The sequence below is a fragment of the Neopelma chrysocephalum genome, unplaced genomic scaffold, assembly GCF_003984885.1.
Source record: "Neopelma chrysocephalum unplaced genomic scaffold, ASM398488v2 Primary Assembly neopelma1_96821, whole genome shotgun sequence".
Lineage (NCBI taxonomy): Eukaryota > Metazoa > Chordata > Aves > Passeriformes > Pipridae > Neopelma > Neopelma chrysocephalum.
Genome location: NW_020925465.1, coordinates 1,691,020 through 1,705,114, shown reverse-complemented (window position 1 = coordinate 1,705,114; position 14,095 = coordinate 1,691,020). Strand labels below are relative to the sequence as shown.

General features: G+C 38.3%; 1 protein-coding gene across 4 annotated transcripts in view; it reads left to right on the top strand.

Moving 5' to 3' along the window:
* Positions 1–14,095, top strand: part of PCGF3 (polycomb group ring finger 3) — a 55,374-nt gene that overhangs the window by 29,696 nt on the left and 11,583 nt on the right. For 3 of the 4 annotated variants that reach the window (XM_027709682.1, XM_027709681.1, XM_027709680.1), the window contains 3 exons: positions 3,828–3,945; positions 8,110–8,206; positions 13,139–13,194. In XM_027709682.1, the coding sequence (XP_027565483.1) occupies positions 3,837–3,945; positions 8,110–8,206; positions 13,139–13,194 (262 nt within the window). In that variant the 5' untranslated portion in view covers positions 3,828–3,836. Of the gene's footprint in view, positions 1–3,810; positions 3,946–8,109; positions 8,207–13,138; positions 13,195–14,095 lie in introns of those variants that run through there. The other variant, XM_027709678.1, reaches the window with a different exon arrangement.

The following is a 14,095-nucleotide window of genomic DNA, read 5'->3' as shown; positions in this document are numbered from 1 at the left end:
AAGAACTTGACTTTCTTATATGATAAAAGTGGCATTTAACTTTTGTTTGGCAGTAGGCTGTAGGGAATGTTGGGAATGTTGGGACTCCTTCCCAAGAGCAGATATGTGGTTCAAATAGAATATCTGGGCAGATAGTTGGTATAATCCAGACAGGAACATGAAAGACATCCTGTGTTAGCCATCTATCCACATGGAGAGTTTCTTCTTAAGCATTGTGAGTGGTAGCTTAGCTTTGTGTTTCGTAGTATGACTGCGTATAATTTTCAAATGCAATAATAATGACAAAAAAAATAGTTGATGGTGAAATTTGCAATTATGTACTATTTCCTCTGAAGTGATACAGAACAGGCAGGTGATAAATGTGGAATCGCTTTACATAATATGGAATTACTTTATGTTTTTAATTTGTTGCTGTGATTAATGAATTTAATTTCTTATATGAGGCTGTAATATTAGTCTTTCTATTTTTTCTTTATATATTTCATTAGTTCTGCTAAAAAGTTTTTTGTGTTTCCCTCTAGAAAGCAAGAAGTTTTCTGGAAAGTATGAGTATTTAAATATGCTGTCTAACTGAACAGACATCTTGGTAATACACCATTTTGTTGTGAGCTTATCTCTCCCTTTCTGTATACATATGAACTGGTCTGGTTTGGGGGTTTTTTTAAGTTTTATTTTTCCTAATTTTTAAATTTTTAACAAGTCCTGTTGTAACAGGTGTCGACAGAGAGGCTCAGGAACAAATCATGCAGAGATCAATGTGATCAGATGATGTTCAATTAATTATTTAAATGAGTTAACTTTTATACAGTTTAGTTTGTTCCAGGTACATACTCACAACAAGGTGACTGGGTAGCTCAGTCTGTGCACGCGTCTCATGCTTTCAGTTCATTGGATTTGGTGGTCTGTCCATGCGGCCTGAATTCATATTTGGCATGTAAAGCCCCTTCTATTGATTCGCCCCCGGGGCTTTCCAAAATCTTGGAGGTGTCTCATTATCTCCAGTTTCTCAAGGTCTTCCTTACTATAAACATACTATTTTCTCAAACCTTATAACTAAACACACAGCTAATGAATATAAACATTGCATATTTTCACACAGTCTGTAAGTATAAACATTACAGCTTACAGCTTCTAAAGCAATGTTAAGCAAGGCCTACAGAATTGCAGGAAAAATTGTTCAGAGAAATCTCTTTGCTCCAGCCACAAACAGGTATAACTGTTTTGAAAAGCAAGTGAGACATTCTAATTTTCTTCTTTTTCTTGAGACTAAAGGGCGTGGGTCACAATTGCACAAGATGCAGGCCAAAATAAAGTCTGACACTGACAGTTTGCTTACAGACCTTAAAAAGTTGAATTGCCTGTTGGAGATTCAAGCTGTGATGAAGCTACCATGTTGGACCTGTGCATGAGCAGAGAAGAGATCCTTCTCATGTTTTAGCAGCTGCAACACAGCAGTGTGGGACAGGCTTCTGGAGGAATCTCCTACTGTAGGTTTTATCATGTTTTGAAACTGTAGCATCTTCTACTCTGGAAAAACCTGTTCCCTTTGTGTTGCTTCTTCCAATAGTTCTCATTTTCAGTTCTTTAAACATATAAGGAGAGGGTTTTTCTGTCCTTCTTGAAAGGCGTATGACATTTTCATAAGGTTAATTTGACAGGCTTGCTCTAGGTGTTCTAGAAGACATTAATTTTTGGAAATGGACATTAATGTACTGGAAAAATCCCATTCAGTCGGTGAAGTGTGTATTATCCTTGCTAGCTTTTTTTTCTTTTTCTAGCACAATAGGGTTTATTACTATTTTGTATTATTTTTATCTTCTTCATTGTGTGGTTCATTCACTGTTCTTATAATACCATACCCCATCTGAACTGGTTTTTATTTGTTGATGATTCTTCTAGTGGCAGTGCTTGTGTCTACTGTAATGAGGAAAAATTGTCGTGCTTTTTCTAGAAAATAAATAATTTCCCTGTTTCACATTTCGCTGTAGTATCTTTGGCTCTTCTGCCTTGGTGTTTGGATTCGATCTGTTGTGATCCTGAACATTTTCTTCTGAATTCCTGCCAACAGAAGTAACTAGAATTGTATTAATACAGCCTTTTTAAGTATCCGTGGAGGTTAATTTCTCATTTACCTGTCATGGATTGTGTTTTCTAATGTTGCTGACTTTCTGTTTAACTGGTGGTTTTAAGCCATCTCCAGAACTCTTTTAAAAGAGTAATGTTGAAGGCTCTTCTTCTGTGCCACAGAAAGGTACCTGCATCATCCAGTAGCTTTTACCTGGTGACCTCATGCACTAACTTGCAAGGATTTAATATGTGTCTGGTTTTCAGATGGTTAGAAATAAGTCTATAGAATACAATTTAGAGAAGTAATTCAGTTTCCAAGGATAAATTCTGACCTATTTTGTATACTGCAAAACCAGTTCATTCTTCTGTAGTGACTAGTCACTAGCTTAATAAATAAATCACAAATACCATGAAGTAAGTTTGATTTTTTTTTTTTTCCCATTACTTGTTCTTAGCCATGAAAACTGGAAGTTTTCCTAGTCTTTTTTGTATAGGACAATGCAGATTTGAACGTGTTGGTGTTGGATATGCTTTCCCATAGTTTATAGTAGAATATAAGGTACTTTTCAGCAGATTGGTGTGGAAGTTTGCCTTTTGATAGTTCTTTTTGCTTAGTACCACTTCAATGAAAATGAAGATGGCAAAGATCAAACAATCTTGTTACAATATTTCTATGTGAAATTTGGGGAACATGTGTTACCATTCAAATTCTGAAATGTTTTCCAAACTGAACTAGATGAAAACCAGTATTTGTGACTCAGGGACAGTAAAATCAGTTTAATGGAAAACAGTGTAATTTGGTGAATTCTGCAGTGTGGGAACCAAAGGTAGTAGGTTGTAAGCAAGTTTAGCCTGCTCTGTTAATTAACTAGAATGCTGCCAAATTATGGTAACAGTACAATTTTCAGTATACTTTAAAAAACATAGCTGTGTTTAAAAGATAAGAGTTTATTTGTTAAGACATGGGCTTTATGTGGTTTTTTCTCAATAAGCAATTGAAATTGCTGCAAAAAAAAGTTAAATGAGCTGTTTCATTTTTAATGTCTGATATTTCTTCCTTTTAAAGGTGATTATGTCATCCCACGCTCAAAAGAAATGAAAACTGTCTAATTCCAGTTTCTTAGTACAATAAACTGCAGCTCTGCCTGTGAAATTATTTTAATCTGCAATGTAACTTTTAATTTACTTGTGTTTAAATAAAGGGATTTCAAAAGGTTAACTTTTCAGGTCCATTATTGAGAGACAGATTCAGAATTGTGGTTTAACCATACTGACACAAGGCAAACACTTAAAAGTGTGATTAAATATAATATGCCAAATCAGACCTAGTTATTTTGACTTCTCAGTTGTCAAAACACTTTTGATTCTGAAATTGCTTTGAGGATTTTCTCTCTCCGTGTTTTTGTGAGTTTTTCACCATTACAAGACTGAACGTGATGACTTAAGTTACTCGAGAATAATAGGGTTTCACCTTAAATCCAGGTCCCTTGGTTGGTAATGGAACTTATCAATAGCACTGTTTTCTATGCTGTTGAAATACTGACCTGCAAAATAGCATGGGGTTTACATTGTTTCATTTCTGTGAAGTGACATAAAAGTTAGTGCTGTCATTGTGTGCGTGTATGTGCACACCCACGTAAGTTACATGCGTGTAAAGCTGTATAAAAGCTTTAGGGTTAATGCTAGCTAATTGTTTATTCTTAAGTAACTTTTGCCTTGTCACTACAGCTGTGTTACTTTATGATATGTCTTTTCTGCAGGCACCAAAGATGCTAACAAGAAAGATTAAGCTTTGGGACATTAATGCCCATATAACCTGTCGTCTGTGCAATGGATACCTGATTGATGCTACTACTGTAACAGAATGCTTACATACTTGTAAGTAAAAGTATAATTAAGTTAAAGTTGCCTTTTTTTTTTTTTTAAATTTGATATCCAACATGTTGTAGTGCTTTTGAGTTGAAATTTAAAAATATCTATTGTGCATCATCCAGAACAGTTTCTGTTTTACTAGACACTGCTTTTCTTTAGCAGATTATTTGCTTCTTTATCAAAGCAAATGAAGGGAACATTAAAGCTGTATTGCACAAACTTGAAGCCATACACAATTAGTGGTAATGTAAGCATTTAGAAATGCAGTCTGTCGTCCTGCTAAAGGAATGTGGAATACCTACACATATGTTACAGTTGACATAGCATATATTCTCTACCTGGAACCTTTGCAGTGTCTCTCACTCTCCTGTTCCTCTGCAGAAAGCAGCTGTAGTTTCTGGATAAAGAATAAGTATTTTGTGTTGTACCCTAGAAATAAACTTGTGTTCCAAAATAGTGTAATAGGGTAGGTGTTTGTTGTTAGGTTACTTTGTAAATTTCTGATTTCGTATCAGTGAAGCATGGCCTAGAGCCTTGCAAAGCATCTCATGTTTTAAAATTATTCTGTCACAAAGCTAATATGTTGTTGAATTGTCTGAATGACTTACAGTGCTAAATTTTCTTGGAAGGCAATTATTTGGTGACAGTGTCTTCATTATAAAATGAGAAGTTTCAGTAGACTTCTTCTTCACCTAATATGTCTAAAAAAGGGGAAATACAGTGCTCATGATTGGTCAATGATTACATTTTTTATTATATTCCATTTAGAAGCTCTATTCATCAGCTTTAATGAGTTTGTTTTTGTCACATTTCGTGTTGTTTTGGGTGTCCTTATAGGGTCATAGGATCATAGAACGGTTCATTCTATGATTCCAAGAACCAAAGAAAGGTTCTTGAAACTAATTCCGATCTATTGGATTATGTTGTTCAAAGCCTATCTAACCTGGCCTTGAACGCTTCCAGGGATGGGACATCCACAGCTTCTTTTGGCAGCCTGTTCCAGTGCCTCACTACCCTCACAGTGAAAATTTCTTTCTAATATCTATCCTCCTTCAATTTAGAGCCATTCCTACTTACCCTATCATAACATGTCCATGTAAAACATCCCTCTCCAGCTCCCTTCAGGTGTTGGAAGGCTGCTTTCAGAGCCTTCTGTTCTCCAGGCTGAACAACCCCAACTCTCTCAGCTTGTCTTTTAGGAGAGGTGGTCCATCTCTGTGATCAACTTTATGGCCCTCCTCTGGACTTGCTCCAAGAGGTCCATATCGTTCCTTATGCTGGGAACCCCAGAGCTGGATGCAGCAATCAGTGTGTTGTGTCCCTCCTGCATTTGTTTCACATCTTAATTTCCATAGTGTTGTTTTCAAAGTGAGATCCTTAAAACTAGATTAGTTTTGCCAGAATTTCTTTACTGCTGCTATTAAGAAGATTACATACAAAACCAGTATTATAACAAGTTAACATGGCTGACACAGAGCTAGGGGGTCATTTTTCATTGTTTTTTAAAATAAACCGAAATGCTATAAATACCCCTCAGCTGACATCATCTGCACCATTTCTTATATTTGCTTATGGAAGAAATTTGTAGATTAATCCACAGTGCTACAGTGCTTGCTTCCAAAACCAGGGCATGCGCCTTACTACCTTCTGCTGCTGCTTTTTTGGGGGTTTTTTGGCTTGTGCCTCTCTTATTTTGACAGTTGATGTTTTCTGAATAGTGTTTCACTGTGTGTCCTGTAGAATTACAGTTCTGTGAGAAAAGCACACAGCCCTGTCTATGTAAAAAAACTTCATACATATTGGCACTGTTTGTGTTGTGTATGGTGATGCTAATAATATATGTGCCTGGAAAAGCAGCCTTCCAAAATCTATCATGAAATTTCCATGCCTGTTGAGACAGTGAACTCTCTTCAGAGTTACACCACTCTGAAATTTTCATTCTGTTCTACTCAGAACTGCACAGTTTTCTTTCCTTTTTCATTTTTCTCTAATGTTTTGACCTTCAGCCATTTGGAGTCTCTTCAGTAGTAAATGAAATTCTTGAGTCCCTTGGAGAGACTCATTTGGAGGACCAAGGCCAGTCCTCTAGATGGACAGGGCCAAATTTTGTAAAACTGAATTCAGCCAATTCCTTATCCACTGGATAGTTCATTCATTAAATTCCTGTCTCTCTGATTTAAAGAGAAGGATATTGTGGAAGACCTTGTCAAGAGTCACTCCAGAAGTCCAGATAGATGACATTTGTAGCTCTTCTCTTCTCCACTGATGCAGTAACTCCATCATAGAAGGCCACCAGGTTGGCCAGGCAGGACTTGCCCTTGGTGAAGCCCTGCTGACTGTCCTGAAGCACTTCCCCTACCTTCTCTGTGCCCTAGCACTGCTTCTAGGAGGATTTGTCCTATGTTCTTCTCAGGCACAGAGGTAAGGCTGACAGGCTGGTAGTTTCCTGGGTCATCCTTCCTTTCTACTACTTCCTAAAAATGGGTGGAATGTTTCCCTTTTCCTAGTCACCAGGGACTTCACCTGACTATTGCTGTCATGACTGTTTCTGTGAGTGACTTGGCAACTACATCAGCCAGCTCCCTCAAGGCTCTGGGAGGCATCTCATCAGGTCCCATAGATTTATCTGTATTCAGGCTCCTCAGGTGTTCACTAACCTGATCTTCTCTTACAGTGGAAGGGACTTTACTCCCCCATCCATGCGAGAGGTGTAGGAAGAGAGATTGCCAGGGAAGAGTGAGGCAAAACAGTTGAGTACCTCAGCCTTCTCCTCATCCATTGTTACTGATTTGCCAGTCCTGTTTATCTGGGAACCACACATTCTTTGACCTTCTTTTTCTGACTGACATACCTATGGAAGGCCTTCTTACTCCTCGTGTCCCTTGCCAAATTCATCTTCAGCTGTGATTTGGCCTTCCTGACCCATTTGTGCACAAGCCAGCAACATCCTCATACTTTTTCCAGAATATCTGTCCCTGCTTCCACTGTCAGATTCTGCTTTCATCAACTTGGTAAGACTGGGGTTTGGCTTCACTTTTGCAAACGGATCTACTGCTTTGACACTCCACTGGAACAAACTGCTCTGTGGGATCTGTGCATAGTGTGCAAAGCTATGAGGCTTTGTCAGACCTGTGCCAGCCACAGTGCTGTCATCCTAGGTGTGTAAATACAAAGCACAATGCAAACTTAAAATGCTTCATTTGCTGTTGCTTTTTTTTTTTTTTTTTGGTATTAATAGGTGTTTTTAATTGTACTGTTATCTTGTTTGGGAGGTAGATGGCACTATAGCTACAGAAGTTCTTTCATTTTATGTGATAAGTGCATTAATATCAAGACTACATGAGCTGCTGCTCTTCAAAAAAAAGCTGTTCCTCTGGGATTTTTTCCCCTCTAATTTATGAGTTGTAACCTCAAGTGAGTCAGGATATCATGTAGTATTGTATTTTATGGGTACTGTTTTTGGGCAGGACAGAGGAGAGTGGAGTGTAGATAGTTCGCTCTGAAAGAGATACGGGTGATTGTGTGTATGCATGTGGAAACAGTTCTGGAAGCATTGCAGCTTTATAACGAATGACTACTTTGGCAGCTCCTTCCCAAGCATTTTACTAATACTGAAGGTCTGCAAATGTAATTTTTTTTTCTGGTGGAAGTTTAGCTGTAGTGTACTCTGTGAAAGTTAGGAGTAAAATAACGCCTGGGTATCCATTTTCTGAAAGTTTTCTGTTCTCTTAAAAAAGTACTCAGCTTTGGAATTTTTTTTTGCATTGGTTCATTGCCACCACACACATTTGTTCCATATGTGGCCTTGGTTAAAGCAAATATGCTTAGCATCTTAATGGTGTACAGTTCCTGTAATGTTGGCCATGCAAACTGAATGTTGAGCTGCTAGAAATTGCTCTAGTAAATTTTAAGGGTGGGATCTTGTGTTGTATGCTGTATTAGGAAGGTTGTGTGTAGGCACAAATGCCTTAATTCTAGTTTCCTGTGTGAAAAAAAATTAATGAAACATAATGAAAACTGTACTCTGCATGATTAAACGTCATGCATATATAGTGGGAAAAAATGAGCTTTGTGTAAGTTTCAGTAAGGTGCATTTCTGTGACTTTAGAAAAGCAAACTTTTATTATGCTACTTTTATTACTTTTTAATTGTGAATGTCTTTGTTATCAGTCTGTAGAAGCTGCCTAGTGAAATATTTGGAGGAAAACAACACTTGTCCAACCTGTAGAATTGTTATACATCAGAGCCACCCATTACAGTATATTGGGTAAGTATAAAAGCAGAAGTGCAAGTAATTTCATTCTAGACTGGTTCATCCCTTTTAATACAGATTTTCCCAAATTTTCTTTCTTGCTTATCAGCATATTAAACATTTAAAAGGAAGTTTGAAGGTGATTGAGGAGATACAGGATCAAACTTTGCTATGAATTTGAAATTCCTTAGCATGACATCTTCTTCTAGAGTTAAAAACAAGCCAAGTATGCACTTCACTGTTTAATTTCTGTGTGATTTTAATAGGATTTAGTCATTCCACATTTTGTATGCTTGGGTTGTAAAAGTTATATGTATGAAACATTTGTAGAAATTACACTTTTACAAAATCCTCAATAATTATTCTTAGTTGAACAGTGCTTTTCAGTGTCTCACAGTAATGAGAGAAATAATTTTCAGCACTGTCATTCAGTTAATCTTTCAAAGGTGTGTTTAGGTCATAGGAACAGGTAAGAATATCATAAAATCATCATAGAATGGGTCAGATTGGAAGGGACCTTAGAAGTCATGTAGTTCCCTGCCATGGGCAGGGACACCTTCTTCTAGATCAGATTACTCAAAGTTCCATACAGCCTGGGCTGAACACTTCCAGGGGTGGGGCATCCACAGCTTCTCTGTGTAACCTGTTCCAGTGACTCACACTCTCATGGTGAAGAATTTCTATTTATTATCTAATATACACCTACCCTCTTTCAGTTTAAAGCCATTCCCCCTTGTCCTGTCACTACATGGCCTTGTAAAAAGTCCCTCTTCAGCTCTCTTGTAGGCTCCATTCAGGCACTGGAAGGCTTCTCTAAGGTCTCCCTGGAACCTTCCTTGTCCAGCTCTGTAATCCCCAGATCTCTCAGCTTGTCTTCACAGGAGAGGAGGTCCATCCCTCTCATCATTTTCATGACCCTCCTCTGGACTAGCTCCAACAGGCCCACGTCCTTTGTATTCCAAGGACCCCACAGCTGAATGCAGAACTCCAAGGTAGGGTCTCGTGAGAGCAGAGTAGAGGGACAGAATCACCTCCTTCGGCCTGCTGGCCAAGTTTTTTTTGATGCAGCCCAGGACGCAGTGGGCTTTGTGAACTGCAAGCCCACATTGTTGTGTCAGGATGAGTTTCTCATCCACCAACACCCCCAAGTCCTTCTCCTCAGGGCTGTTCTCAATCCATTCTCTGCCCAGCGTGTATTTGTGCTTGGGTTTGCCAGCACCCAGGTGCCACTTGACCTTGTTGAACTCCATGAGCTTCACATGGACTCACCTTCTAAGCCTGAATGGCATCCCTTCCCTCTGATGTGCTTGACCATACCACTGCACTTGTTTTTGAAGAACTTGCTAAGGGTGCACTCGATCCCACTGTCCATTTTGCTGACAAATTTGCTAAACAGCGCCAGTGGCATTACTGACCCTGAGGAACACCACTTGTCACTGGTCTTCTCTTGGATTTTGAGCCATTGATCACAGCTCTCTTGAGTGCGACCAGCCAGGCAATTCCTTATCTACCAAGTGCTCCATCTGTGAAATCCATGTCTCTGCAGTGTAAAGACAAGGATGTCATTCAGGACAGCGTCAAATGTTTTGCACAAGTCCAGGAAGACGACGTCAGTCACTCTTTCCTCATCCGCCACCTCTGTAACCTCATCATAGAAGGCCAAATTTGTCAGACATGATTTGCCCTTAGTGAAAGCCTTGTTGGCTGTTGCCAATCGCCTCCTTATTTTCCATGTGTGTTTCCATAGTTTACAGATCTGCTTCATGATCTTGTTGGGCACTGAGGTGAGACTGACTGGCTGGTAATTCCCCAGGTCTTACTTATTTCCCTTTTTATGAATTGGGTTGCATTTCCTTGTTTACTTTCAGTGGGAAACTTACTGGACTGCCACAACTTCTCCACTGCCACAACAGTGGATAGTGGCTTAGCTACTTCCTCAGCAGTTCCTTGAGGACCCATCAGGTCCCCTGGACTTCAGATTCCATAGATAAGTCTTGAACCTGGTCTTCTACAGTGAGTCGTTCTTCATTCTCCCAGTCTCTGCCTTTGCCATCTGCAACTTGGGCAGTGTGGCTGGAGCACTTAATGATGAAGACTGGAGCAAAAAAAAGTCATTGAGTAACTTCAGCTTTCTCCACATCCCAAGTAACCAGGTCTATTTACTGCCAGAAAGAGCCCACACTTGTTGCCCTTGATGTCCTTGTCCAGAATTAATTCTATCACAGCTTTAGCTTTCCTAACATTATCTGTGGCTGCTTGGACAGTTTCTCTGTACTCCTCCCAGGCTATTTGTCCTTACTTCTCTCTCTGCAGGCTTTCTTCCTATGTTAGTTAGTTAGTTTGTCCAGGGGTTCCTTGTTCATCCATGAAAATCCCCTGGCATTTTTTCCTGACTTCCTCTTTGTCGGGCTGCATCCCTCCTGAGCTTGGAGGAAGTGATCCTTGAATATCAACCAGTGTTCTCGAGTCCCTCTTCCCTCCAGGGCTTTTTCTCGTGCTACCCTACCAAGCAGATCCCTGAAGAGGCCAAAGTTGACTCTTGTGAACTCCAAGCTCACTCAGGGTAGTGAGCTTGCTGTGCACCCTCCTCACTCCACTAAGGGTGTTGAACTCCAACATTTCATGGTCACTGCTGCCCACGCTGGCCTTTGGCTTTGTATTCCCCATCAGTCTCTCCGTGTTAGTGAGAACAAGGTGCAGGGTAACATCTTTCCTTGTTGGCTTCTCTATTGCTTGGAGAAGGAAGTTACCATCAGTGCATTCCAAGAACCTTCTGGATTGTTTAAGCCAGCAGTATGGCAGCAAAAATATTAGACCAGAATGGATGACCTTGTCCTTTGTTCTGTTTTGATCTCTAATACGAATTTAGTGTTGTTCACCAGTTTCCTTCTTTTTTTACCAAGTATTTTTGTTGGTTTTTCTTTTCCTTGAGTGCTTTCTTTTCATTTTACAGCAGTGTAGTAACTCTTGCTGATGAAAATAGTTGTGACAGTATGTTTGCATTAGCTATTGCATATCAAGTAGTGTTTTACCTACCTTTATAAAGAGTTTGCATTTGTTAGTAGCATTTTCCTGTGTGCCTTTCTCAGTTCTGTAAAAATTTCTGAAGCAATGCTTGTAGCAGATGAGTCGGGTTGCACCTTCACAGAAAACTGTCAGTGTTGTATACACACTCACATGGCTTAAGCTCATCCTCATTCAAGAGCCTGAAACTAGTAATGCTGTCCCTGGAGTTGAAGAATAATGGTGTACACTGATAATGTATTATATGATACACTGATAATATTTTGTATGAGTGTATAATTAAAGGGACAAGTAGGTGAAAATAGGCAAGAATGAATAAATTACATGTGAGAGAATGTTTGTCTTCTGTAATACCACAAGAATATACCATTGCCTGTTTCCTGTGCAAAAAGGGACCAGGAAACAGCATCAAACTGAGAACACCTACAAAGCAATCTGTTGTTGAATATGCCTCAAGTGAAGTAAACTGCTTGAACTAGTTGTAAAACATTACCCCTTCAAAACTGAAACAGGCTTTGTCCAGACTACTTTTGGATATATTTATGGAATCCTTTTAAATAAAGAATTGACAGAAGTTTCACAAGCTGTCTTAAAATGTAGCTCCTCTATTCATCTCCCTGTGTCTGGAAAATAGGTAAACCAAATGCATCTCCTTTTTCACATTTCTTAGTGCTGTTAAATAGAATCATAAAATTGGGTTGTAAGGGACCATGAAGGTCATAGAGTTCATCTAGGTAAAAAAAAATGATGACCAAAGATCATCTAGTTCATCTGGTTCCAACCCCCAAATTCTCACCTCTGATCTGTTAGTGATGTCTTATTTACTTATTTTTGTTGAAACCTTTTTGGTGATGTGTCTGCAGTCCATATGTGGCACTTGATAATCCCAGCCTGTGCAAATGGGTTTGCTACTGATTGAAGTGACATGAATTAAGAATTATTTGTATTTTGATTCTTCTTGTAGTGCTACTTAAAACACTGTAATTACTGGTTGTAAATGTGTTGATTTGCCGCCATTTCTTTACTTGTTCATTGATCTCCACTGCTTTGAAGTGCTCATGTCAGGGGATGAGAAGCTTGAGACTGCTCTTGTAAGCCTCTTCTGTTTAAGTCAGACTCAGGGTTTGATATTGCAAACTCTTTTGGGGTAATGACATTGCAGCAGCCAAGACAGACACTTGAAATGCTTCTGATAATAGTTACTAATTGGAGTTTAGGGTATGTTATTAATATATAACTTAATTTCTTAAGGATAATACTTAATTTCTTTCAGACAGTGACTTATTTTAGACTAGAACAGAATTTTGTCTAGATGAACTGGGAATTAAAGTTTAGAATCTTAACTGGTCCCACTGCTCGAGTTTCAGTGGGATCATTGTCTATTTTTTATTTGAGCCACACTACCTGTACAAGCTACTTAGCTACACAATGTTTCTCACAGTCAAAATGCTGTCTTTGAAGAGCAAAGTAAAATTTAATTGTCGTGATCTTTTTCTGTCAACTGTTCTCATGGATTTTAGAGAAGCCTAGTAGAGATGAGTCTATAAGGGTGAGAAATAGACTATCCTTGGTTCTTTTGTAATAAAAATGAGTTTACCTCAAAGTTGTCTAAGAATTTTGAGATTATTAGTGACATACTTGCCTTGATGTTGGAGGTCATATCCCATGGATTGATTTATTTCCTCCACAGACTATTCTTTGTCAAACTTCTGTTTGGTTTTTGTCTTAGGCTGTACTTTTTCATAATTTATTTTATGTTACTGTTCTTTCTGGTTTGATATAAGTCCTGATTTGAGAAGTGAAATTCGTCTTAGGTGAATTTAGAAACTTTTACATTCATTTAGTACTGGAACTTTTTAAAGAGAAAAGTTTTGAATCAAGAAGGTTGACTTAAGCTTTTGATTTTGTTTTTCTTCTTGCTAGTCATGACAGAACAATGCAAGATATTGTTTACAAACTTGTACCAGGCCTCCAAGAAGGTAAGTTGTGGTATGGCCTTTTCTGGAGGTCAGTTTGCACATACTTCTTTAACATAAAGATAAAAGAAAGTTTCAAGTGATGAAAAACTGAGGGCAACTGAAGAAAAATACAATGGAAAACTATATTCTTTAATGATTCATTTCATACCTGTACTAGCAGCAATTCAGTGTGGGGGTGGTGGGAGGCAACATGGGATATTTCATCTGAAAGCACTATTATGTAAAGCGGAATAGTTGTTCTTCTTTTGAGTGTTGGCACACCATAACTCTGATTTGGTTTTGTTAAACTGTGTTCTTAAACCTGCTGTGCAAGCTTTCTAGAATTCTCAGAGGTAAAAGGCAGAAAAGCTTTTAGTTCCTGCAATTCTGTGAGTCCTTATCAGGGAACTTTATTTTGTGTTTTCGTAATGCTCTTTGGCACTAGATCTGTTTTAACTAAAGAAGTACTTTATAGAAATGTGATCTTTTTGTCTTAATATATGTTAAAACTTTCATTTACATAGAGGATTTTAATCAATTTAAGCTGAAAAACCAGAACATTTTCAAACATCAGTAAGATGAAATAGATTATTAAAAAATTATTTCTAGGATATTGGAAATCAGAACTGTAAATAAAAATTCAAAACCAGTGGTTTGACTGAAATGTTGTGGGTGGATATTCAAAAGTAACTACAGTATTTTAAATACCATCTTATTCTAGTAGGAATGCTACAGCAGTAGCTATGCAAATGACCTTATGGTATTCTAACTCTGAAAAATAAGCTGAGGCATGACTTGATGTGACAGCAGAGATAGAATATAGTAAATAATGACAACACCACTACTTGCTGGCGATCCTTAAGAGGGAAGGGATTTGGAATAACTTCATAAATATTGCATTAGAAATTTATTACAGGGATTA